Consider the following 25,222-nt stretch of genomic DNA (forward strand, 5'->3'; position numbering starts at 1 on the left):
CTGCTGATTTTTTTTTTGCTCATTTGGGATCAGCTATAATCTTTAGATTGCTTCGAGGTATTCTCAACAATTTTTCAGCTGTTGGAAGAAAATTTTCAAGTATAAATGTTATTACTATTTCTTTTTTGTATGATGACTCTCGTGAATCTTTCGGGGGAAAAAAACTGTAGGGAGGGGTATATTTTAATTCTCATTTTTACCTTTTCTGTTGTGTTGATTTTCATAACATATACGTCAACACATACTGCAGGCCACTGTTATTGGAGAAAAGTATGTCATACTTGAGAAATTTAACTAGATATTGATGTTCTTACCAATTTTACTGAAAATGAGAGTTTTTTACAGCAGTCATTATCGTTCTGATTATTCCTCATACATCATCATAAATGTTACTTTCCTCTTTATAGGTATGCAACACGTCTATTATGTTGCACACCATAAAAGACTTTCCTTTTTATAGTACATACTTTTATTTTTTGGAAATTTATCAACATTTTCACCTACTAGTCCTCTTTTTTGTGTCTTGATCAATTATTGCCATTGTCTTATTGCATATTCAACTATTTTTAAGCTTTTCTTCCTTACAATGATGTCAGCTGTTTTTGTTTTGTTTCTTGCTACCAGTCGGACTCACGTGATGAAAGCATGTGCAAATTGAACCATAATATAGAGGTTGGAAGTGATCAAGATAGCTGTAATCATGAGTGTTAATCTTTTGACCATTAAAACCGACAATTCTTTTGCTAATTTGCTTGAGCTTGCTGCCAATAATGATGTTGAAGGATTTGAAAGGTTCGTTGAGTGTGAACCATCTAGTATTGATGAGGTTGGACTGTGGTATGGACGACGAAAAGATTCGAATCAAATGGTTCTGCATCATAGAACTCCCTTGATGGTGGCTGCCACTTATGGCAGCATTGATGTTCTGAAAGCGATTATCTCTTCACCCGAAGTAGATGTTAATCGATGCTGTGGTGTCGATAAGGATACGGCTTTACATTGTGCTGCATCTGGTGGATCTACGAATGCAGTTAACATTGTTAAACTACTAATGGCGGCAGGTGCGGATCCCAATCTAACAAATGCAAATGGTAAATTCCCTCTTGATATTACTGTTGTTTCTCCAAAGTGTCCGGACAATAAATTTTCCCTTCAAATGTTACTGGCTGTTGATGCTTCATTTGATGAGGGGGATTTGAGAGTGTCAAGAGGCACTTCTAACTCTAGTTCTCCGCCACTGTCGCAGTCTCCTGGAAATGGATCCCCGTGTTCTCCTCCAGAGATGATACCAGCTGAACTGAACTTTAATGATGTTTCTGGGTCATCTGTCCCAGAGAAGAAAGAATACCCTTTTGATCCATCTTTACCTGACATCAAGAACAGCATCTATTCTACGGATGAGTTTAGAATGTTTTCGTTCAAGGTTCGACCCTGTTCTCGTGCCTACTCCCACGACTGGACCGAGTGCCCATTTGTTCACCCTGGTGAAAATGCCCGAAGGAGGGATCCGAGGAAGTTTCACTATAGCTGTGTGATGTGCCCAGATTTTCGTAAAGGGGCTTGTCGAAGAGGGGACATGTGTGAATATGCTCATGGGGTTTTCGAGTGCTGGCTTCACCCTGCTCAATACAGAACTCGGCTTTGCAAAGATGGTACAAGTTGCAATAGAAGAGTTTGTTTCTTTGCGCACACCCAAGTTGAACTTCGACCCTTGTATGCTTCTACCGGTTCCGCTGTACCATCTCCTCGTTCGATCAACTCTGCTTCTAATGCATTTGATTTTGCTGCGGCGATGAACTTTTTACCTGGTTCACCTTCTTCACACCCAGTGATGTCTCCTTCGCCTTTCTCTCCGCCTTTGTCTCCATCAACCAATGGCATTACAAGTACAGGTTGGCCACCCCAACAAAATGTCCCAGCCTTGCTTTTGCCAGGAAGCAACCTCCAGTCCAGTCGATTGCGCTCGTCGTTAAATGCTAGAGATGTCCCCCCTGAAGACTTGAGTTTATTTGCAGGTATTGATTTACAGCAGAGGCAGCTCCTGAACGAGTTATCCATTCACTCACAATCAAGTCCCAATACCAATTTGTTGAATCTTTCTGCCCGTCCAAATACTCTAACTCCATCAAATCTGGAGGACATGTTTTCTGCAGAGAGCTCTTCTCCTAGATATTCTGATCAAGCCTTGGCTTCAGCTGTTTTCTCTCCTACACATAAGTCTGCCATTTTTCACCAATTCCAGCAGCAGCAGCAAAGCATGCTATCTCCAATTAAGACTAATTTTTCACCTAGAAATATCGATCACTCTACACTCCAGTCACCTTTTGGGGTTCCATCTCCGGGGAGAATGTCACCCCACAATGTGGATCCTATCTCTCCGATGAATTCCCGAGTGTCGATGCTAGCTCAGCTTGAGAAGCAACATCAACAGTTTAGGAGTCTCAGTTCACGAGATTTTGGCTCCAATGCCGCAACTGCAGTTTCTTCTTTTGAAGACTCTTGGGGATCACCCAATGGGGTACCAGGATGGGCTGTCACAGCCAATGAATTGGGTAGGTTAAAGAGATCATCATCATTTGAGACCCTCAACAATGGGGAGGAGCCGGATTTATCATGGGTTCATTCTCTTGTCAAAGAATCTCCTCAGGATAAGCAAGATAAATCTGCATCCCAAATTGCTAACATTGCAGGTTCTGCTTCCTCCTCTGGCGAGGATGCAAATTTTATTGCCAAGACTGAGCAAGTTGATCAGTCTGTTTTAGGTGCATGGCTTGAACAAATGCAGCTTGATCAGTTAATGGCGCAGTGAACAAGAACACTTTGCAACTGTGTTTTTGTCATAGTGAACATGATATTTTCATCTGGTTACCAGCTTGTAAAATTCTGGATTTTATTGGTTTAGAGCTAGAAGCAGCCGGAAAGCAGGACGAGTTTCCAAATCTTTGAAGAAACACAAGTTTTTGCTGTTTTAATTCATTTCTTGAGGTTGATTTTTACATGCATGGGGAACACTGGGATGGTTGGAAGATGCCGGGTCCCCTTGGATGACGAATGTATATTTTTTTCTGGGTGCTAATGTCCGTACTCATTATTTCAGCAACAACCATACTTAGGCAACTCTACACAACTACCCGAGTCTCTTTGGAGACATCACTAAGGATCACCATTAGGTGGTGGCCAATCTTGTACAATGTATGCATGATATATGCTTGTACGAACAGGAGCATCAATGGAGATCATGCCTGATGAGACTTCGATGTATACATGAAGATGACTGTTGTTCCATTTATCGGCATCCCGAGATCACAAATTTTCATTCTTTAATGCTCGATTCTTGATCACTAATGGCTAAGTAACGTTCTGCTGTTTTTATTCTGGCTTTACAAGCTTTCTTGAATTAGTTTGATATGTTGGATGAATTATCTTTTACCCTGCGAAAATATGATAACGAACTGGCCCTGATATGTAATTTTCTTATAATGTCTACTCACTCAAGTCCCTCCCATGCAGAGGCTGTTTTCATATCTTAATCTATCTTCCAACTTAAGAAATTGGAAAAATTGATATTGTTTTTGGTTGACTCGTTTTCAATGTCATTCCACGATTCAATCCTATTTTACTATATTTTTGAAATTTAAGTAAATTAAATAAATTAAATTTAAAAATTTATTAATTTAATAATAAACAAAAGTTAACATGTTTAGATAATTATTTCAACAATAAATACATGCAATGCAGGTAAAACGCTATTAAACAAAAAAATAATCTCGTTGATGATTTGAAGTCCTTGAAGGTTTTAGCCAAATAAATTCATAGTGGTAATTTTTAAAGCTATTTATAAAAACATGCCATCCGGCAAAAGATCTCTAACATAGAATTTTAATCTATGGATTACTATCGACAGTGATGCAACATGTCTAACAAGTATTGTTCAATCATACAACATAAAAGTTACAACACAAAAATTTTATTTATCAAATTTCATGATATATTAAATATAAAATTTCGCGACATAATAAAAAAATCTCACGATATAATTATTGCAAACATCACTTTACTATATATTGGTTATAATTTTAACATTATTCTATAATTAAATTGATTTGAGATGGATTACCTTCACATTTTATACAAACCCAATTGACCGTATCTCTCATTCCTCATCAAAAAGTTATAATAAAACACCATAAATTTATATATATAAAAAATGATATATATAGTTCGTAATTTTCATATATTCTATAAATCTTTTACACAAAAATTTCAATGTGCATGCAGGGGAATCTCGTGACAATGTACTAGTAGTGTTTATCTAGAAGTGTTACTAACTCCAAAAAAAAAAAGAAAAAAGAAAAAAAGAAGAAGAAGAAGTGTTCAATGAATAAACGAAAACAGGATGATATAGCATTGGGATATTGGTTTTCTCCTAAAATATTGGTACTTTATACAACCCATTTCGAATAAATAATGTGCTAATGCAGGCAAGCTTTTAAAAGTATACTACTGCATAACAGAAGATCTAGAAGGAATCAAAGGATTGATCGAAACTGGAAAGAAAGCTCCATGGCCCTGTTCTTGTTCCAATCCTGCACAACAAGTACACAAAATGCTGAGCAATTTGAGTCTGATGGGTGGTCTCAACAATGCATCGAAATTATCAAACTCGAGCCTTGATTTCTTTGATATTTTGATGAGAGCTTACCGTAATAATCCAGCCACCGCTCGCAAAATCATGAAGATAGATAAAGCAAACCATATACCGACGTATCCTTGGCTTGAGGACAGCAAGAACACGAGAAGGACACTCACTGCCGCTACCGAAATCTGTGGAGGAAATGAAGGGAAAATAATGATCAAAGTTGGAGCATATTCGGAGTTACTACCTAAACATTGAAAGGGTATATGTGACCCGGTATTAGGATTATGTTAGTTTGATTGAAGCTCAATTTCGAATTCGAACAACAAACTCAAGCTTGAGGTAGCAGTCAATCTATTATTCTTGTTTCAAACTTCTAACCGAGCTCAAGCTGGCTTATATTTTCAGGCTTTCGCTCAAGAAACTGTCTATAAGAGGTATATCGGCTCGGTTTGCTCATTCACAGAACTAGCCTGTGAAATCAAATGACATAGAAAAGTTGAAGGAGCAACAGACTTGCCATGGAGTAAGCAGAATAAGCAAAATCAGATGCTCCATAATTTAGTCCATCAATAACAAAAGCGAAGGAGTTGATCGGTTGGGTCAACGCCACTATCTAACAAGGTAAACACAACACTGTCAGCAGCAACGAATCAAGAGATGTAATGAAAACGTATTCTTATTTTAGCCACAAGATTCATTACCGGGATGCTAAGCTTTAGAAGGCGAAGGACGTTTACGTCCTCTGTAAAGAGTACTGATGAAAATTGTAGTACAATGGCTACTACGATACACAAAAACAGCCCCACAACTAAACCCAACTGCAAAATAATGTATTTTCTGCTTGGTTAAAAATAAACAAGCGAGATTAGAAATGCTTCTGTGAAGTGGATAGGGATGATACTTGTACCTGCAGTACCCGAGAAGCAGTAGCCGTGACCTTGTCATAATCTTTCCTTGCAAATGCATTCGCCAGAATTGCCTGGGATATGATTTGAAGCCACTATTCAGCTGTCTAAACAGCTAGTGTGTGTTTTTGTGTGACATGAAAAGAAAAAACAAAATGAGCCTTACTTGTCCTGCCACAGCTAAACCATCGGCAAGGAGTGAAGTCGCCAACCAAACCTGCAAGCAGATCTGAAACGCAGCCATTGGTGTTGATCCAAGTTTTGCAGCAATTGAAGCCGCTAATGTTGGACAGAAAGTCGCTGCTATCACTCGAAACAACAGCAGAGATCCTGGTTCAAAGAAAGTTGGTTGGGGACAAAATTTTCCACAATTGTCAATCACTAAGTTTCGACAATTATCATTAAAAATCATACTTAGATGTGAAAAATTATGTACCATTCTTGAGAAACCTCGAGAGCTGCAGATCTTTGATTGTTAAAGGTAGGAGATGGACTTTTTCTATTAAACCCCGCAAAAGCACCATGGAAATTAAGTACCTATAGAATCAAGTGTTAAACTAGAAGCAGCTCCAAAGAAATCAAAGCAAATACCCGCAAAAACTTGAAGCCACGGAAAACTCACTGGGAAATGACATGGGCGATGGCTGCACCGCTGACACCCATTTTGAATAAGAAGATAAATATTGGATCCAAAATGATATTTGCCACATCTCCTATCACTAGATATAATGTTACAAGTCAATATTACCATATTCTTTGGTTTTAGAAAATGTGCAAATATTGTTCCGTACTCTTTTCTTAACTCCGATAGAGTTACCGAGAAGATGGAATATAAGATGAGAAGAATAGGAAGAACCAGAGAGTTTACGCACAAAATTTGCTTACTGGTTGCATATAAAGGGGTTTTTGTATCTTTAAACCCTCGGAAAACACCCTGCATTGCCAACGAGAGAAAGACCGCAGGAGCACCGATTGATCTCAAAATTAGGTACTGTAGTGCTGGTGTGAACATAGGAGAATCCTACAAGTATTTTTGAGATGAATATGCAGCTAAATCTTGAAACAAATAAATATTACTGAAGCTAAAGAAAAAGTAGTTCTTAAATAAGTTTCGTAAACGATACTTTCCAAGAATTTGCTGTTTTATTGATAGAAGCATCAGTTCGGAGTACAGAATAATACTTACAGATCGAACACCCATGTAACTCAACATTGGTTTTGCTGCACAAATGAGGATCACAGCTTCAGCGAGGCCAAGAGCACCACCAATAATTAAAGCCGATGAAGCTGATGATATATGTCTTTTCTTATGCCCACCACCACTCATTTCTGTATGATCAGGGTAAAACAGTCACCACAAGTTCAACTTCGAAATTGACACAAAAACCATTTTACCATGTGAAAGCTAACGGAGATATGGATTGAAAGCCGTTTGCAGGTATTCAGGTGTTTTTAGCTTTACGAGGAAGTAAAAGGGGTAATGAATACCAGTTTTGGGTATCAATTCTTCCTTTTCAATGTCCGAATCAACAGACGTTTCAACGATTTCAATCTCCTGATATTCAACTCCAGAACTTCCTAAAGCATCTTCTTCGGCAACAAACGAAGTAATCACACTAACCAGTGGGAAGATTGCAACTTTTGTTACTTGATTGATGACGGTTATAGCAACTCCAACACCAGCAAGGTCGACTGGGCCTATATGGATAGACGTGAAAGAAAAATCACTGGGAAACTGCAGTTTATAGAGTTGGAACACTGACGCTTATCATAAACCATATGTTAAGTATCGATTAGTATAATTGAATCTCCAGGTTCAAAATCTCAAGAACAGTAAGCATTCCTTAACGTGGAAAATCAAATACAATCTTTAACAAGGTCATGCCAGATTTTAGGGAAGGGAAAATATTGCACTAGTTCATCTCACGCCAACAAAAGAAAAAGGAAACGATTTTAACACTCAGTACATTTACTGAAAGATAGTTTAAGGGAGTAAACATGATCAATAACGCAATGTGATAATCAATGTCCCTAGAATGTAGAATATATACAACAAAGCATAACTTTTTAATTTATCCCATATATTCATTTTCTGACTTAATATCTGAGAGCAATTTGCTTTTCAGAGAAAGTGGCATTCATCGTCTACAGAATAGTAAGTCTGGAATATGTTCTGTTGTATTACTTAAATATACCTATATGGCCGATGAATGCAGTATCGACCAGAGAAGCAATAGGATCCGCGGTTAGAGCCAATGCTGCAGGCAATGCAATTTGAGCTATCTCAAGACCTAAATCATCTTTCTTGAAAATTGCCCTGCACAAACTAATGATCAACTTCCATATGGTGCAATCTAGAACTGCGTGAAATGATGAATTATCAACTATATAAAGTTTCTTGTTATTTGAACTTATACATCCCCTCCAAATAATAAATAACAAAAACAGCGTGTTAAGTTTGGCTCCATATTCCCTAATATGATTGTCGATTGGCAGCTGCATCTGCCCATGAAACAAATTTTGAAGGCAAAGCAAGAAAAACTTTATTCGACTCACTGTAAAATCATGTTTTTCAAATGAAACTACAAGCTTTCCCACACCAAACTTTACCTTGGATTCTTGAGTAAACCCCATAAAATGCTGTTGCCCGTGTTCTGCCGCAGAGGAAACGCCATTCTTGAGATGGCAACAGTCCTTTCACAGGGAAAAGTTAATCACCAATCCATATTCTGAATGCCCACTCAAACCGTTGTTTCAAACAAAGAAAACAGTGAAGAATCGTTATATAGGAATCGGCTACAAGAAAATAATCGATCAAAGATAAAATCTTGAACACTGGATACAGAGGAAGCCCATCAATCAACTTGGAAAAAGAATTGAACTTTCAGGTTGTCCTGAAATCCCACAGACAAGAAAAATGATGATCAATAAACAAACTTTATATGGGTTTAGTTGAGTTTACATGCAATCAACCATTTTGACCACATATTGATCATATAAGCCTCCCTCAGTTGCTTAAAGACCCAGAATGGTACGAAAGCTAGTCCAGTAAAGTGCTTATTCAAATTTGTGTAATTTAAAACTCGTGGTTTGTACTGTATTAAAAACAGGAAAAAAAACTCAAAAAAAAAAACAGGAAAAATAATTTAAATTACACATATGAACTTTAATATGATATGAAATTATATATATATCGTATTAATCATTTTGTCTACATATTTATACACAAAATATATATTGAAAAGAACATTACCAATCTACCATGCTCAAGTTTAAGCATAATAAAAACAAAAAATTGGTGTCGTGGTTTATTTATTTTTTTTATATTTTCCTTTTTTTGTTAATTGTTTATTTTAAATTGTAGTTTACTTATTTTTTTTAATTTATGAGTAGGTTTTTCATTTTTTTGAGACGGTATCACATATCTTTTTTTATGAGATGAATCGACTTTAAGCCTTTAATCATATTTGCAGTAAAAATAATATTTTTTCGTATAAAAATTAATATTTATTTATTGGTGATCCAAATAAAATATATTTCTAAAAAATTAACCCATGAAATCGTCTTTATTGGTGACTCAAATAAAATATACGTCTTACAAAATTAACCCATGAAATTGTCTCACACGAGTTTGTTGTGATTATTTATTCTATTACATTATTTAAAACACAAAAACTCCTATAAAATCATATCAAATATTGATTTTGCGTGACAAATATATTATTTGAGTTATCCATAAAAAATATCAATTTTATTATTAATATTAATATATCATAGTTGATCCGTCTCAAAATATCACAAAATATTATGATACCGTCTCAATTAAGCATAATACCTTTTTTTTTTTCCCTCACATGCACAATACCTTTTATTTTATTTGTGTCACGATATTATTATTTTTAGTTTATTCTTTGTCTATGGTAATATATAACGTATCGATAAATTAACAACAAATTATTATTTTTTTGTTAAGGTACAACAAATTATTTTCTAAAAAAGAGTCTCATACTTCTTAATAATAATAATAATAGTAATAACAAAAACATGTAATGATCTTAGATAATTAACAAATAAATAATTTGGCCTTTTTTTTTTAAAAAAAGAAAAGTTTAAAAGAATGATCCGCAGTCTCTGACCCTCGTATAATTTTTCGAGGAGCAAACGTTTGATAAATAGCAGCAGTGGAAATAGAAGGTTTTTGTTTTTGTTCTTTTTCTTGCTTTGTTTTATTTTGAAAAAGTTGCACACAAACGATTCTTGTAATTGCATTCAGAGATGATGGAAGAAGAAGAAGCTGAGCGATTTAATGTGCGGTTTTCTTCTTTATCTTTGCAACCACCGTCAATTGCTGAGTCGGGTCCGGGCCAGATGGTATCCGCGACCGTTGGCCGCGTCATGACTTCTCTCCTCAACGCCAAGCCCAAGAAACTGCAGAACGCCATTTCTTGTCTCCCTTCACAGCCCAACGTTATCGCCCCTGTCGATGGTATGCGAATTTTTTTGGTAATTGTTTGGTCCTGTGAATGTATGTTGTTTTCTTTACACCATTCTGATTTTGTTCTAGTTTTTTTTTACTCTCTGACTCTACCTGGATATTTGTTTGTTTTTTCAGTTTCTTTGGAACAGTCTCTTTGGTTTCTTCACAACTACGTAGCGGAAGCAGAGGAGAAAGACGGGCACATGGACCAAGTCCTTGTTCCCATGATTGAACATGTACACTTGTTTTGTTTATGCTTTTCCCCCTTGTAAACTATATTTTTGAATTTTCTAATTCTTTATAAACTGCAGTGTATACCCTATTCATGTTGAAAAAATGCGGAAGGAGCCTGTTCTTGTCGAGAAATTTATCCGTTTCATTTTCTCGGACGTGAAGTTTAGTTGTTTTGTGATGATTTGTATTGATCTGTCGATGTTTATTGTATATACACTCAGGTATTGAAAATCAAAGAGTCGAAGCATGGAAACCAGAACATGATACTTCTGAACTGGCTGTTTCTGGACGAGGGATTGTTCCAAGTCGTCATCAGAAATTTAGCCGGAATAATTTATAGGAAGGATGATCGTTATGTTGCTTTTGGCTGGTGTATACTTGGACGCAGCCTTATTGAATATGAGAATGTAGATAACAACCTGGAAACCAGTGGTATTGGTCAATACACACACACATATGCGTGGCCTTTTTTTCTCCTGATTATGCCTTGAAGTAGGATGGAATTGTTTACTGGTGAGTTAGTTATGAGTTGTTAACTACACTTTTGACTCTTCTGTAGGAATAAGGGAAAAGTATGATGGCATTTTGAAGATGTTTTGTTCATGTATCAACCAGGTTTTGTCTATGATGTGCAAGGGAAGGTATGTGTACTTTTACTTATTAACATTCAATTTATGTAGTCTGACCTCGTCGGTCTTTACTGGCTTGATGGGTTTCAATCTTTACTGGCTTGATGGGTGTCGGTCTTTACTGGTTTGATGGGTTTCGGCTTGGGTATTGCACTGGTACTTCCAAATGAATGGTGGAATCTTCCATTTTACTTTGTGCTATCAGTCTTCCCCTTTGATCAACGTAGAAGCGATATTTCCAGATTTTTTTCCCATTTGTGTTTATTGTGAAGTAATATTTCCCCTTTCACCTCCTAGATACTAGTCATCGTGTACTGTTATTCAATCTATGGTATGCCCACTGGAAGATTTTTACTGGCGCGATTCAGATAGATGATCTGTTTGTCTCTCATCCTATGCCCTTTCAATTCTTTCAGTGGAGTCTCCATCCTGGTGTCGTCTGGAAATAATTTGCTTTGATGTTTGCTGTTTCCAAAGGAGACATCAGATAGATGTTACTGGGTTTAATCGATCACCATGGTTGTTTTGGATATGTTTTAATGTGAAATTGAGTATAGTCACAGTGTCAGGATGTCAACATGAGATAGCATTGGTTTTTTACATTAGCCATATTAGGTCTTGTTTGTGCTTCTGACCTAGTCTTTCATTGGTTGAAAATGTAGGAATATGCAGGATGGATTTGAGTTACCGACTCGCCTTGCAGTAGCTGCTGCTGATTTCATTGTATCTCTTACAGTAGCATTGACCAGAAATGACCTGGCTTCCAAAAATAAACATAACAAGCAGAAATCATCAATGGTTTATTCTAAAAATCTTTCTCCCATTACTTTGCCATCTTCTTCTGGTGAGAGCGAAACAAAAAAATGGAGCAAAGGATCTGAACTGCCTACTGAGTCAGAACCGAAATTGATGCTTTGGAATAATGTTGATGCCCTTATTACCCTAGTGAAGAAACTTACAGCTGTATGCCCTTAGCTTTTATTTTTTCATTTCCTTAATGCATATATGTTATAACACTCCCTTATTACCCTAGTGAAGAAACTTACAGCTGTATGCCCTTAGCTTTTATTTTTTCATTTCCTTAATGCATATATGTTATAACACTCTTTACTCGTTGATGTGTTCGCAATATTTTTCGTTTTTTTCCCAATTTTCTGCATGTCTCGGTTATATCTTGGATTCTTCTGCCCCCTCACTTTTGAGTAATTCTCGCCCTGGTTTTTTATATTTTGAAAGTAAAAGAATACTCCATGACAGCCTCAGGAAAACTGCAAATATGAAGTTGGCTTCTCTTACTTTGGATCTTATGCAATATAAAATCTGAAAACAAGAATTAATTTATTGATGCCGCAAGCTCCATGTTATCCTTTGAGCCTTTTGAGGATTTTCGAAAAACTGCTTGTGATTTTGGAAGCACCGAAATGGACCCAAACAGTGTTGAGATTCTATTGCCTGGGCAGAGGAAATGTTTTTTTTTTTTCCTAAAAAAATTTATTATTTTTTTCTTTTTTAGTTAAATTGCATCCCTTTGAAAATGCTTAAATATATTACACGTTTAGATTAGTATCACCTTGTGTTTGCTGTCTCATTACCATTTTTCTTGCCCACTTGTTTCTTGCAAGATCTTATCTTGACGGAAGCTATACCGGATGGACTTTGTTTAATCAGGAGGAATATATTCTGGTTCATCGTTGTTTTGCCTGGCTTCTTATATATATAAAAGGCAAAACTTTACCGGAGTTTCATCCTTTTTACGTTCCCAGTTACCTTCTTTTCAGGAGTGGTAGACATGCTACATGTTTCCACTCTTTGCTCGAATCAGATAACATTTTATTTGGTGCTGTAGGGAGAATTTTGTTGATTCAAATTTGGGTTAACCTTAATTTTTTTTTTTTCAAAATTGGGAATATTTTCTTTTTTTCGTTCACAAAAGTGAAAATTTTACCAAAATATAAAGTGAAAGATTAAGTCATTGTGGTAAATTAATAAATTATATTAGATATCCATGCAAGTACATACTGGATCTCAATGACACAAACACCACTAAGGAAATACAAAAAATTGGTGGGTGAATTCTAATGGGGATGTGTTAAGATGTTCCAGCAGCATATTGAAAAGGTGGTTTCATTGCAGTGGAGCAGGAAAAGCCGTTCTTTGCATGCAAATGGATTGGAGAGAGTACTGAAGTGGCTTCAGGGAATTCAAGAACAATATGGTTGCTGTCTAAATGAGGCAGGTGTTGTTGATATTGAATCTTTTAAACCATTTATACTGTTAATTATGTTAACAGTCCTGGACTTCTAGATTATGTGCTCTTATTTGTATTGTTGATATCAGACTCAAAAATGCTCAAGGCTGGGTCGTTGCTTCTCTTGTCTTGCTGGAAACACTATGGCATCCTTTTGCAGCTGGAAGATCGCAAATTCTCTCATCAATGGAAAGAAATATTGGACCAATATTTGTCTGGTATTCAGGTAGCATTTCTTAATAGTCATATTATTTACATTGTTGATGGTGGAGGAACAAGGTGAAGAGTTTTTCTCTTTTCATTTGCATTGACTTGAGCAAGTTAAGCAAGGGCATCTTGTCTTGCCACGTAGAGCTCTCGATTTGCATAAATCAGGCATTTTGTATTCACCTTTTCCTTTTCTCTATCTCTGTGTCTAGTCTTGCGGGACGTTGTTGATGAGTTTTACTGGTTATATTTGGAATATTTATGATGCTTTAAAATTTCGCAAGGCTCCAAACACAATACATTCATGATGTCCTATGATCTTGAGTTCATCCTCGAACATTCAGTTTTCTTTTGACTTGGAAATATTTTTGTGTGTTAAGCGGTTGATTAATTTCTTTATTGTTTCTATTTTCATGTGAAAATGATTCTGTTTCATAATTCATTTAAAAAATCACTGATATTATAAATGTAATTGGAAGTGCATTGAGTAATTAAAATCAAACTTTCATGAAGTGTAACAGAAAATTCTTCTTCTGTGGGTGACTGTGTAAGCCGTCAAGTTACAGTAGTGGGATAACTCATTGACTTTAACTTATAAAGCGAACAAATAACGAATTTATGATTAATATAAACTGCAAAATTCGTGATATTAGGTTCTCTACGGAGATGTAACATCTTTCAGTGTGTTGATATCAGCATGTTATGCTCTTCAATGGACTTCTGTTGGCAAGTCGAACTTCAAATCTCAAATTGTCACGTTTGGGGTTGCACTGCTTCTTGTTTGAATTCAGTTTAAACAATGACTAAATATGCGAGTATTAATATGTTTAATTCTTTGGTGTGAGCCTCCTGTAACTACTCTTTCTTCATTTCATTTTCCGCACATGCAGTTTTATGCAGGTGACCATGTTGAAGAACCTAGTGTGAGCAGAGACAGCAGAACAGAGACAATAAATTTCTTCCTAAACTGCATTTTGCTTACGCTCGGTCGACTAGATAATCAGCAATTTGGAAATGCTCTAGAAGAATTTGGATCTCGTCTCACTCAAGTTCTCATGTCCCAGGTAACACCATGCGTTTCTTTGATTAAGTTGGGGCTAACTGTATAGTGTGATCAATGCAAATGTGGTATTATTCCACGAGGCGTTGCAGAGGAGATGGAGAAAATTATGCGGAACTTTTTGTGGGATGGATTGGATGGGGAGACCCATTGTCATCTGGTAGGATGGGATAAAGTTTGTAAACCAAAAGATAGAGGAGGCTTGGGAATAGGTAATCTTTGCCTTCGAAACAAGGCTTTGCTAGGTAAATGGTGGTGGCGATTTTCGACGCAGGGGGACACTTTTTGGAAGAAAATTATAGCGAGCAAATACGGAGTTCAAGATAACGGTTGGGATGCGGGATTGGCTAGACACAACACTTTTAGAAGTCCGTGGAAATTCATATCGAGGACGTATCTAGCTTTCAGTCACTCTGTGAGGGCTGTGGTTTTAGGGGGGATAGATTTAGATTTTGGGAAGATTGCTGGGTGTGGAATTCTAGTTTTAAGGATCTTTTTCCTAACCTCTTTAAGATTTCTAGGGAGCACAATAGACAGATTTCTTTTTTCCTTTGTCGAGATCCATCTTTTTCTTCTAACTCTATATCCTGGAATTTGCATTTTCGACGCGATTTGAGGGATGATGAGTTGGGCCAGCTAGGTAATCTGCTGGAAGTTTTGAGGGGGGTTAACTTAATAGAGGGAGTGGAGGATGTGAGGAAATGGGTATGGGACAGCTCAGACGTATTTTCAGTAAAGTCTTTCTACGAGTCCTTCTTTCCAGAGGAGCGATTCCCTAGCTTCTCTCTTTTTTACCCTATCTGGAAAGTCCTTATTCTGACAAAGGTTCGGGTTTTCTCATGGACAGCTGCGTTGGGAAGATTACCTACCTGTGATTTGATTCAAAAGAGGCTCCCGAATATCTCCCTTAGCCCGAACTGGTGTGTGCTATGCAAACAGGGGGGAGAGACTCAGGATCACATGGTTATTCATTGCCCGTTCTCTGGCTCCTTGTGGAACCTTGTTCTCAAGGAATTGGGATTTTCTTGGGTAATCCCGAACTCAACAAAAGACCTTTATACAACTGATTTAGGAGCTCGACTTGGAGAGAAAGGGAAAGTTTTTTGGTTAATAGTGGTTCATTGTGTGTGTTGGTCGTTATGGCTGGAGAGGAACAAAAGAATTTTTGAAGATAGTGAAGAACCAGTGAAGGAAATTTGGGACAAGATCAAATCGAGAGTATCCATGTGGGCCCACAAGGGTTCTAAATTTCAATCTTTGGCTATTTTAGACTTGTATAGGGATTGGAAATTGGCTTTGATTTAGTTTGATAACTGTGGTTGTTTGCATTGGATAATAGTTAGCTTCTGTGGACCACTAGTCCACTTTTTGTAAATCTTTTAATCTAATTTTTTATATAACATTATAGTTTCCTATCAAAAAAAATGCAAATGTGGTATTATTATCATCATCATTTTATCTTTTGGTTAAAAATTTCAGATACATCAGTATCCATTTCGAATGGTTTACCTAATTGTTTCCTTCTTTGTGTGTGTGTGTGTGGTCGAGGGGTTTAGATGTATGCTACCATGGGATGGCTGTGTTTTGGAGAAGAACAACTGAGTTGAACCTGTATTGTCCATATACATATAAATCTGTACAACCTTCAATATCTTACTCATGTTTTTTTGAATATATGTTAAGTGTCAAGTCCACTCATGTCTGATAGCAAGTGAAAATCTGTGATTACCTTGTTCATTTGACTACGGGAGAAGTGTAGGTTGGAGATATGTTACACATTACTCGAATCAGTAAATCAGGAGAAAAAAATGTAAGGGAAATAATAAAAGTAGGAATCAGCTGTATGATCCATCAAGTTTTTCGGTCAAAGGGATTCACATCCACAGTAAAATTTCCTAAGAAAAACCGAATCTGTTTTTTAAAAGGAAGAATTGATAGTTTAGATACTAAATCAATCGAAACCTGTATTTGATCTCCAACCTAGAAGATTCGGGAACTTTAGAAACATTCAAAATTGTGAAGATAGTCGTAGTGAAAATAATCAATTGTCTAAGTTAATAGATCAAGTTGATTCTGAGTTGTGCTTGACATTTTAGAGAGAAATTGTATTCTTCTGAAGAATTCCTCCATTCTAGCCCTCCTGATTGTTTAACCAAGTTGGCTTTGGCGTGGAAGTGCATGAAGTGATTCATCGCAACCCTTAATCAGCTTAGTGTTTTTGGGCAAGACCAACCAGTTAATCACCACATCAGATTTTTTATATTGTTGTTGATCTTGTGGGCTGATGTTATCTCCACATCCTAGTGCTATAGATTAGAATGAACTTTTCAGGATTAAAAAATGCATTGCCTTTTAAATGTTAACTTTGTTTAGTGATGTTGAATGTGTTACAGCTGCAGTGTGCCGATGAAGAAGTAATTGATGGAGCGATTAGCATATTTAAGGCAGTCATCTTCAGGACAAACAATATTTTGTCCAAAAGCAGTCTTGATGAGACTAGACAAATGGATGCTGTTCTGCCTTTGCTATTAAATTTTTTGGATGAGCAAGATGCGGCTGCAAAAGCCATTGTTAAGCTTGTTGCAGAATATTGCTCAAGGTATTTGCATTTAGAGGCACACACCACAGTCCACACACACACAAAAAAAAATATGTATGTGTGCGTGTTTCATACGTATTTTCAATGTATGACTGGAATCATTGAATTTGACAGATGCTCAAATAGCAACTGCCTTCAAGAAGTTCTGAAGCGAATTGATTCTAAAAATGTTGCACAGAGAAGGAATGCTTTTGATGTTATAGCAGATATCGTTCACATTTCTGGTTCAGATAGTGCACTTTCAAGAGCAATGTGGTGTGTAGGCTAATCTTGGCCCTGCCTCAAACATTTTGGGATAATTCCTCAGCTTTTTCAGTTGATATTAGATTCTTATAGTAATTTTAACTTGCAGGCAACACGTCGCAAATCGCTTGCTAAAATGTCTTGAAGATGAAGATTTGATTATACAAAGTCAGGCAGCTAATTTGATTCCGAAGATTGGTTAGTTTAAGTATTTAATTTCTTCCTTAAAGTTAGTGAAGCTACTGTACAAAATCAGGTTGACAGCTAAATCTGTGAGTTCACATCTTAGTGCAGTAATGATCTACACATTTTCTTTATTTAGTGCACATGAAATTTTGTTTACTTTATACATTGCCAATATGCATGAAATTTTCTGTTGGTCTGATGAACTGGAAGTGTAAATGGGATTACATGTCATATGCCCCTTTGCTTGTACATACACACTCATCCAATCGCTGGAGATACTTATTTTCCCATTCCTACTACCATATCTCACCTTGCGTTTGTACAACTGATTCACTTTGTTTTAACTGAGACTATTTCTCTATTATTATCTGCAGACCCACCATTGGTTTTGCCTGCACTAGTTGACTTGAGTTATTCAACAAATGATGAAGTACGGTTATCAGCAGGCACCACTCTCATAGCCTTGCTGATCAATCATAAACAAGAACCTGAGATTTTGTGCATGCTGATCGACTGTCTCAGGTAACTGACTGAGCACTTAATTGTATGTTGACTTTGTTATCTTTGTAAACACTGATTAATATTTGTAAACATAGTAACCCATCTCCTTTTTAAAAAACGAAGAGATGAACGTTAAAAAAAAAAAAAGTTTTTCCATTTTTTTCTCAACATAATTTTGGTCCATCTAAACTTGAATGCATTTGCATTTGTACCTAAAGACCTCAACATTGTCTGTTGCAGCAATCTCCGTGAAGGCTCAGATCTTTCAGGGTCTCCCTCAAGTAGCAAAGGAGGTACGTGTAAATATATACTAGGATTCATGTTTTTTTGCAACATCAAAATGGACTGTAGTTCTTGCCATGAACGGTTGCATCATCTTCCTCCCTTTCTAGAGCAGTCAAAGCTTGGCTCCGCCAAGTGGTGGGTTGCGGTGCCAACCCGCCCCAACCCGTCAATTATAACTAAAAATTGGCGGGCTGGTCCGCACCGTCAAATAGACGGGTTGGATTGCTAATTTCCCAACCGACCCAAATGGTGGGCCGGCCCGCCAACTGGCTCGTTTTGGTGGGTTGCGGGTTGGCCTGCCCCGCCAGTTCGTTTTGACAGCTGACTCTCACCTTAAAGATGAGAAAATGAAGAAAAAGTCAATATCGCTAGTCTCAGAATATTATGGGCAACTAATCTAGTTTCAACCTTTTGATCACAGGATCAGCTTTAGATGCAGGTGGCCTACTAAAGTTGCTCCCCGAGTGGGCAAAATATGTGAGTACCATCAGCTATGGTATCTTTATGTTGTCTGAGCTACATGAAAGCCTCCATATGACCATATCACTATAAACCAAACTCCTTTGAAGTTGGATACCCTTGGCTTTATTGGTTTATGATGGTTTTCCTCTTGGTTTATTTTATTTTTTCACCTTTGCCTATTTTGTCAACCCTTTGTGGTAGTGTTACCTTTGTGAGCACTGCTTTCTGAATCAGCTTCTTGTTTTATCCTTAGAGAGGAATGAATCTTCCAATAAATTTTCAATGATAACAAGCTTAGCAAGATTTATTAGAGTAAAAGCTACCTGTAATGAAATGTACTCGACCACAGTGATTTCAGGCTGGTGGCTTAGCTCACTTTGTTTTCATGACTATGCCTTATGATTCCTTCTGTTATATATTTAACGAGAGACATCGTTTTGTGAAGTAGTGTTTGGACAGTTCCTTTGTTGATGATGTGAGAAAAATCAGATTAGGAGCCTCGTCATAAGAAAACTTGATCAATCCAAATTGTTTTGTGATTGGCTGTAACTTTCAGAGACCTAGAATAAGATTCTTTTACGTAATTTGGATTTTCAATAAACAAGTTGATGCTGTATTATGGTTAACTTTGATCTGATATTAATTATGGTAGTTTGATGAAATCTTTAGGTTGAAGATTGGAATGCAATCGCAGGTGCCTTGACAGTCAAGATGTTAGCTGAACCATCTAATGCGGTTATTGTCAGATTCCTTAGTCATATAAGTGAATACATGGCTGCAGCTGTGGATGTAATCTTTGACAGACTTTTATCACATGCAAGAGAACAAAAAGAGTGAGTAAATTTTCACCCTGATCTGACCTTCATTTCAATGATCTTGCCTTCATTTCTGAAGTGAATGCAAATGGAGTAACGTTTCCCTTTTCGTGGTGTACACAAATCTCCTTAAACAATTTCTTGAGAAAAGCAGTTCACTGTAAGTATCTATATGCATGCACATGGATGTGAGGTTAAAGCGCCAATTATTGATTAATTCCACAGTCGTTTGCTCATGAACCTGTAATCATGGAACTGTAGGACTTGTTAGCTAACATTGCGATGCCTACACCATGCCTCTATCTGCTACCGAATAATTTGCAGATTGACTACTTCTAATCCTCTTGCATATATCACATAGTTTGCTATGAGCTAACTTGCTATGAGCGCAAGCGCCTCTTGCTTTTTCCTGTTGAAAATTTTGAGCGACTCTGTACATCTCTTTTCTAGTTTGGCTGTCACATAGTGTTTGTAGCGTCGTGACGTGTCCGAGTGTTCAAAGTTTCCACAAAAAACTTTCCTGGATTAGCATCACTTCGCAATGATGTTGACACAAAGTTTGGGCATTTTAAATCTGTTTTCATTATAATTTTTTTAATGCAAAAGGGTGTGAATGTGGAGGGTCTATAACCCATGAAAGTTTTTGTTGCTGTTTCTCTTGGTTTTTAAATTTTTATTGCTTATATTGTGTTGTTTCTTAAAGAATAAGCTGGTGATCACTCTTATGTTATCATACTTTGTATTTTTGTTATTTCGAAGAAATGGTAATCCGTAATCCTTTTGTCACTTCGCGCTTTTTAAACATATGTGCATGTGGGGCTTATATGCATTAATTTCAGTTTTGAAACAAGAGCTATATTGCACTCTTTGATCCTATCTCCTTTGCTATGTGTTGCTTTTTTAAGCATGACAAGAAGGCATGATTATAGTTGTATGCATATATCTTTAGAATGCTGATGGCATTAGTCTCCAGTTTCTGAATTTTATGGCACAAGGCCTTTGTGTCGAAATTATAAATTCCTAATATTCCTACTCATTTTTGCCTAATAAACAGGCAAAAAATTTATTAAAAGTAATTCTTTGATGCTCCCTCTTTTGAATGCTCCTAAATCCAATTTGGCGAGAGTTTGAAAGGTGAATATTTGTTTTGACATTTAATTTCAACCTCCAATCATTTGAACATATATTTAGGAAAAAGGGTCGTTATGCATTGCCATCATAAAGTGGTAATTGATTTGCTTTTATGACTGTCTGAAGTAATGTATGGCATTGGCTGCATTTGGAAATAACTAGGCACTAGAAAGACCTGTATTCACCTAACTTCTTATTTGCGTAAAAATTTGATGCTTCTCTTTGGCATTCATCATATTTTCTATTTTGGAGTGTGACTTGTTTTTCTTTAACATGGCTTAATCTAGTTTATATAAGGATATATTTGAAATTAATTTCCTCGGTCTTGTATAAAGCTTTCCTTTATTTTATATGTTTGTCTGTAACAGAATTGATGAGCACTTTTCCAACGGAAAAGAGAGGAAAGATGGAAACAGTGATGTCATGAATCTTGAGAATCGACTTTTTTGTCATCTTTGCCCGTTGCTTGTAATCAGACTGCTTCCTCTCAGAGTTTTTGATGACCTCAATTCTCCTCTACTATACGGTGATTTTCTAAGAACATGTGATCTACATGGTACGTTTCTTCTTTTAATTTTGTCATTTATTGTTCGTTTTTCACCTTAAACGGTTATTAGTGTACAATGCTTGAAAAGCTGACTTTTGAGTTTTGTATTTCCATGTCTTTCGCTATGTCCTGATTATCTTCTTTCGAAGGAGTTGGTTTACAAATTGATCTTTGGCCTTTTTATGGCATTGAGATTCACCATCATCTAGGTTGAATTTTCAGGGTGTCAGGTCCAATAGTTATATCTAGTGGGGGTACTTTTTGGTTTCTATATGTAAAAAGGGATATCAAAGGATTAGCTTGACCGTCATTGGTCGGGTTTTGTATTTTAATAATATCATATTCCAAGAACTATTTGATTACATGCTCCTTCATCTAAATGAAACCGTCAAAACTTGCATCGTTTGTTACAAAAGAACCACAAATCGGACCTTTTTGATCTGTTGACATTTAAATGATTCAAAATTTTCTCTGCTTGAGTATCATATACTGTATTCTTGTGTCTTCAGAGAACAAACATTTTAGTGTTGAGGGCACGGAGTGCATTGCTGCCTTGCTGATAAACAGGTTTGACATACAGACAAAGCACTTTCAATTTCTACTTTTAGAAAGAAAAAGAAAATTAATTTTCTTCTGGCTCAGGGCAATGAGTAAGTCCGAATTTGAAGATGTTCGTAAACTTGCTGCTGAGCTCTGTGGGCGACTTCATCCCAAGGTAGGATCTATTTGGTTTGAAACTGTTTCTGCTGTCTTTACCTGACACTCTTTTCATAATTTAGTTTTCATTTTAACTCTTTGGAGGATTGAGTCTTCCTTTCATGCTGTATTGAGAATTTTTCTGATGTTGATTTGGGCTGTTGGCTGGGTGAACAAAATTTTTTTAAATGTCTTTCTATGTAATGATTGTGAAGTTTTGATGATATTTTGAGATAATAAACTCTTCTGTTTTTTGACATGGTATTGCACAAATACTGATTGGAGTGATTCTTCTTTTTTTGGGAACTGACTTTCATTATTGCTACCTATTGGAGAAGGACATTGCCAGTAGATGTGCAAAGAAGTCTTCCTCACTTTTAATTTGGTGTTATATCAGGTGTTTTATTTGGTCTGTGTCTTCTTTTGCCAAGTTGTGCCAATCAATTAGGTTTCCCTGTTTTTTTTGCTTTCACAGATTCTGATTCCCGTCTTGTCCTCAAAGTTGGAATACGCTGCTTATGCAACGGATGTGTTGAGTATCAAAGTTTGCTTGTTTTCCTTTTGTACAGCTCTTACGGTAAATGTCTCATCAGCATTGGTTTGGTTTGCTGATACAATCTTTTTATGCTTTGTATGTACTTGGTTTCAATCCACATGTTTTCTGGATCAGGTGAGAGGTTACAAAGCATGTGGACACCCTAATTTATTTAGAATGAGGAAATCAATACAAAATATTCTATGTTGGCCATCAGTAGACAATGATGAAAGTAAGTAATCATTCAACTATGCTACTGACTCTCTCCCTAATTTTGACATCTGATGACACCGATATGGCTGCAGTTTCAAAAGCACAACATGGATGCATAGATTGTTTGGCGTTGATGATGTGCTCTGAACTACAAGATCCACAATTCTCAGAACTTTCAACCATGGAGAATCCATCTTTTGCTGCTGGTAAAAAGCATTCTGCTTGGTATAACTTTAAATTTGTGTATGTATTCATAATGACACTCCCAAAGGGCCTTCATTTCACAAAATTGCAGGTGATTCTGCTCATCGAGGCTCTGTCCTAATGTATGTGATCAATCGATTGACTGATGACAAGAAGTTTTCTTTCGAATCTGATGGATGTGACTGGAAATCTGAGGGTACAGCCCACCTCTCATTTCGCCTATGTATGGCTAACGTCCTTATAAGTTCCTGCCAGAAGACATCTGCAGCTGGAAAGAAGCCATTTGTCAAAAAAATTCTTCCATGCATTATTCGTGCCATAGGGGTATGTTAATTTCTTATACTTGAGGAATCTGATATAGCTTACTAAATAGAGACCGTGTGATTGCACTTTTTGTTTTTTTTCAGGAAATGGTGGAACCAGATATTACGGCTGCATGTGTCCAGGTTCTCTTCTCAGTTGCATATCATATGAAGTCTTTAATTCTTCCGTATTCCTCTGATCTGGTCGCTGTTGCTCTCAAATCTCTCAGAGAAGGATCACAGAAGGTACATCTCACTATAATTTGGGCAACAGCCATGGTTATTTTTTCACCGTGTTCAATTTATGTGTGTAGCGCCAAGAATGTTTCTGAATTTAATCTTTTTAGTAACAGCCTTGCACTTTTGTACATTCATCGACTTTTCAGAACTGTGTATCTATACCATGGTCATGATTTGTCAAACAAGCATCCATGGACTATTTTTCTGTTATTTTATGTGCCGAATTTCCTGTTCCATCTGTTAAAATGACCAGATGATTCATTTTAAAAACGAATTAAAATTTGACAACGTATGAAAGCTTAAAGGCGTGAAATGCTTGTGTGGGCGTCATTTGCTTGCCGGTTATAACTTTTTCACAGCATTTATGCATGCTGCTATATGATTCAGAGATTCGTTCCTTAGTGTGCTTAATTTATAGTCTTTAACCGTTAACAGGAGAAAATGGCCGGCGTTAAGTTGCTCGTGTGCTTGATGGCAAGCGAAGAAGAGGTAGTTGAACGTGTATCCGAAGACCTATTGGAAGTGCGAGCGTTGCTTCAAAACCTGTCCTCGACAGATCCTTCCATGGATGTTAGGAAAATGTGCCAGCAACTCCTTGCATGTTTAACTTCTTAAGTTTGTGTTCAGAACAAGTGGCTCCCATTTTTTGCTTCTCCCTAAGCATATGCAGAATTTTCCAAGAACGGGGAAACTGAGAGCCAACGAAATTCACGGGCAAGCTGTAAAACTATTGATCTTAGATTTAGACACCGTTTGGTATCATGGATGGGATGTGCGATAGATGAATAAAAACATGATAAGATGTGGATAAGCAAGACATAAATATGAATAATATGTTGTTTTGTATGTTTTTTATTTAGTAGGATTATTGTGTGTATTCTCTTAATCACGATTGTCAATTTCACTTATATGACACTCATCCTCCATTAATATCATGTGTTAAGAGGTATTTGTCATCAAGCCTATATCTAATGTTATACCGAGCCATGAGATATCATTGTGTTAACAAAAAAATGAGAAAAACATGAGATGAGTAAAAATTTGTGTCTCATCTCACTATCATTTCATGTACCAAATGGTACCTTAGAGGATTCGTGTTAGACCTATCTTTCGGACACTACCCGAATGATAGCATGATAGCCTCGACCGAACTGATTAACTGATGGATTTTAAAAATACGCCGAATAAATGAAGTCGATTTGAAATCCTCAATTCCAAATCAATTAATCAAATATTTAATCAAATCGTCGCAGCATGATTGTTGGGAAGTCATGTCATTCCGTGTCTTATTATATATGGCATGTTTTGAATTTTTTGAATATGATTAGCATATAGATTGTGCTAGTATGTAGAGCTGTCAAAGTGGGTTGGCTCTGATGAGTTGGCCTATTCCATTTCGTTATACAAGCGGATTGGGTTGATAAATTTTCAACTCGTTTAAATAGTGGGTCAACCCGCTTCAACCCGTCAAATATAACTAAAAATTGGCATGTTGACCCGTTTTGCACGCCAAATAGGCGGGTTGGGTTGATAATTTCCCAACGCGCCTAAATGGTGGGTCGGCCCGTCCCGCTAACTGACGGGTTTTGGTGGGTTGTGGGTTTGCCCATCCCGTCGGCCCGTTTTGAAATCTCTACTGGTATGGTACGGTATAATATAAATCGGTTTATACCGAAAACAAACATATATATATATAAATTTATAATTTTATTATTTAAAAATATTATATATATTTATATTTGTATGTGTTATTTCGATATTATTTTTAGATATATGAAAATTCAAATTTCATATTGTTATTTCTTAAAAGAATTCAATATCATTATAATATCATATCGAAATTCGATATTTTTCAATACAGTAA

The 25,222-nt window shown here is 36.6% G+C and overlaps 3 protein-coding genes across 5 annotated transcripts; 2 read left to right on the forward strand and 1 right to left on the reverse strand.

The window, feature by feature from the left end:
* Positions 1 to 700: 700 nt before the first annotated feature.
* LOC140873152 (zinc finger CCCH domain-containing protein 30-like) lies at positions 701 to 3,464 on the forward strand. The gene has a single exon (XM_073276140.1). It carries the CDS (start codon positions 701 to 703, stop codon positions 2,807 to 2,809), a length of 2,109 nt encoding a protein of 702 aa, XP_073132241.1. The 3' UTR covers positions 2,810 to 3,464.
* Positions 3,465 to 4,358: 894 nt separating this feature from the next.
* Positions 4,359 to 8,581, reverse strand: LOC140873153 (protein DETOXIFICATION 42-like). The gene is made up of 13 exons (XM_073276141.1): positions 8,155 to 8,581; positions 7,740 to 7,861; positions 7,033 to 7,242; positions 6,731 to 6,873; positions 6,430 to 6,565; positions 6,167 to 6,263; positions 5,981 to 6,081; positions 5,711 to 5,874; positions 5,547 to 5,618; positions 5,341 to 5,457; positions 5,157 to 5,252; positions 4,703 to 4,824; positions 4,359 to 4,586 (listed from the first exon to the last, which is right to left on the reverse strand). The coding sequence occupies exons 1-13, from the start codon at positions 8,217 to 8,219 to the stop codon at positions 4,520 to 4,522; spliced, it is 1,512 nt and encodes a 503-aa protein (XP_073132242.1). The 5' UTR covers positions 8,220 to 8,581; the 3' UTR covers positions 4,359 to 4,519.
* A 1,083-nt stretch (positions 8,582 to 9,664) lies between these two features.
* LOC140873047 (uncharacterized) lies at positions 9,665 to 24,249 on the forward strand. Of its 3 annotated transcripts, none has more exons than XM_073276023.1 (25): positions 9,665 to 9,738; positions 9,818 to 10,030; positions 10,157 to 10,257; positions 10,477 to 10,687; positions 10,815 to 10,896; positions 11,547 to 11,847; positions 13,018 to 13,120; positions 13,222 to 13,358; positions 14,230 to 14,403; positions 16,793 to 16,998; positions 17,113 to 17,253; positions 17,351 to 17,439; positions 17,802 to 17,949; positions 18,169 to 18,221; positions 18,635 to 18,690; positions 19,345 to 19,508; positions 20,990 to 21,177; positions 21,678 to 21,735; positions 21,811 to 21,883; positions 22,340 to 22,441; positions 22,535 to 22,631; positions 22,705 to 22,818; positions 22,884 to 23,140; positions 23,224 to 23,364; positions 23,794 to 24,249. In XM_073276023.1, the coding sequence occupies exons 2-25, from the start codon at positions 9,820 to 9,822 to the stop codon at positions 23,971 to 23,973; spliced, it is 3,387 nt and encodes a 1,128-aa protein (XP_073132124.1). In that variant the 5' UTR covers positions 9,665 to 9,738; positions 9,818 to 9,819; the 3' UTR covers positions 23,974 to 24,249. The 3 variants fall into 3 exon arrangements, with proteins under 3 accessions (XP_073132124.1, XP_073132126.1, XP_073132125.1); XM_073276025.1 differs by lacking the exon at positions 9,665 to 9,738 and having other exon boundaries at positions 9,754 to 10,030; positions 23,224 to 23,262; positions 23,349 to 23,364; positions 23,794 to 23,947; XM_073276024.1 differs by lacking the exon at positions 9,665 to 9,738 and having other exon boundaries at positions 9,756 to 10,030; positions 22,908 to 23,140; positions 23,794 to 24,248.
* The last annotated feature ends 973 nt before the right edge of the window (positions 24,250 to 25,222 follow it).

The sequence above is a fragment of the Henckelia pumila genome, unplaced genomic scaffold (assembly GCF_033568475.1).
Source record: "Henckelia pumila isolate YLH828 unplaced genomic scaffold, ASM3356847v2 CTG_525:::fragment_3, whole genome shotgun sequence".
Classification (NCBI taxonomy): domain Eukaryota; kingdom Viridiplantae; phylum Streptophyta; class Magnoliopsida; order Lamiales; family Gesneriaceae; genus Henckelia; species Henckelia pumila.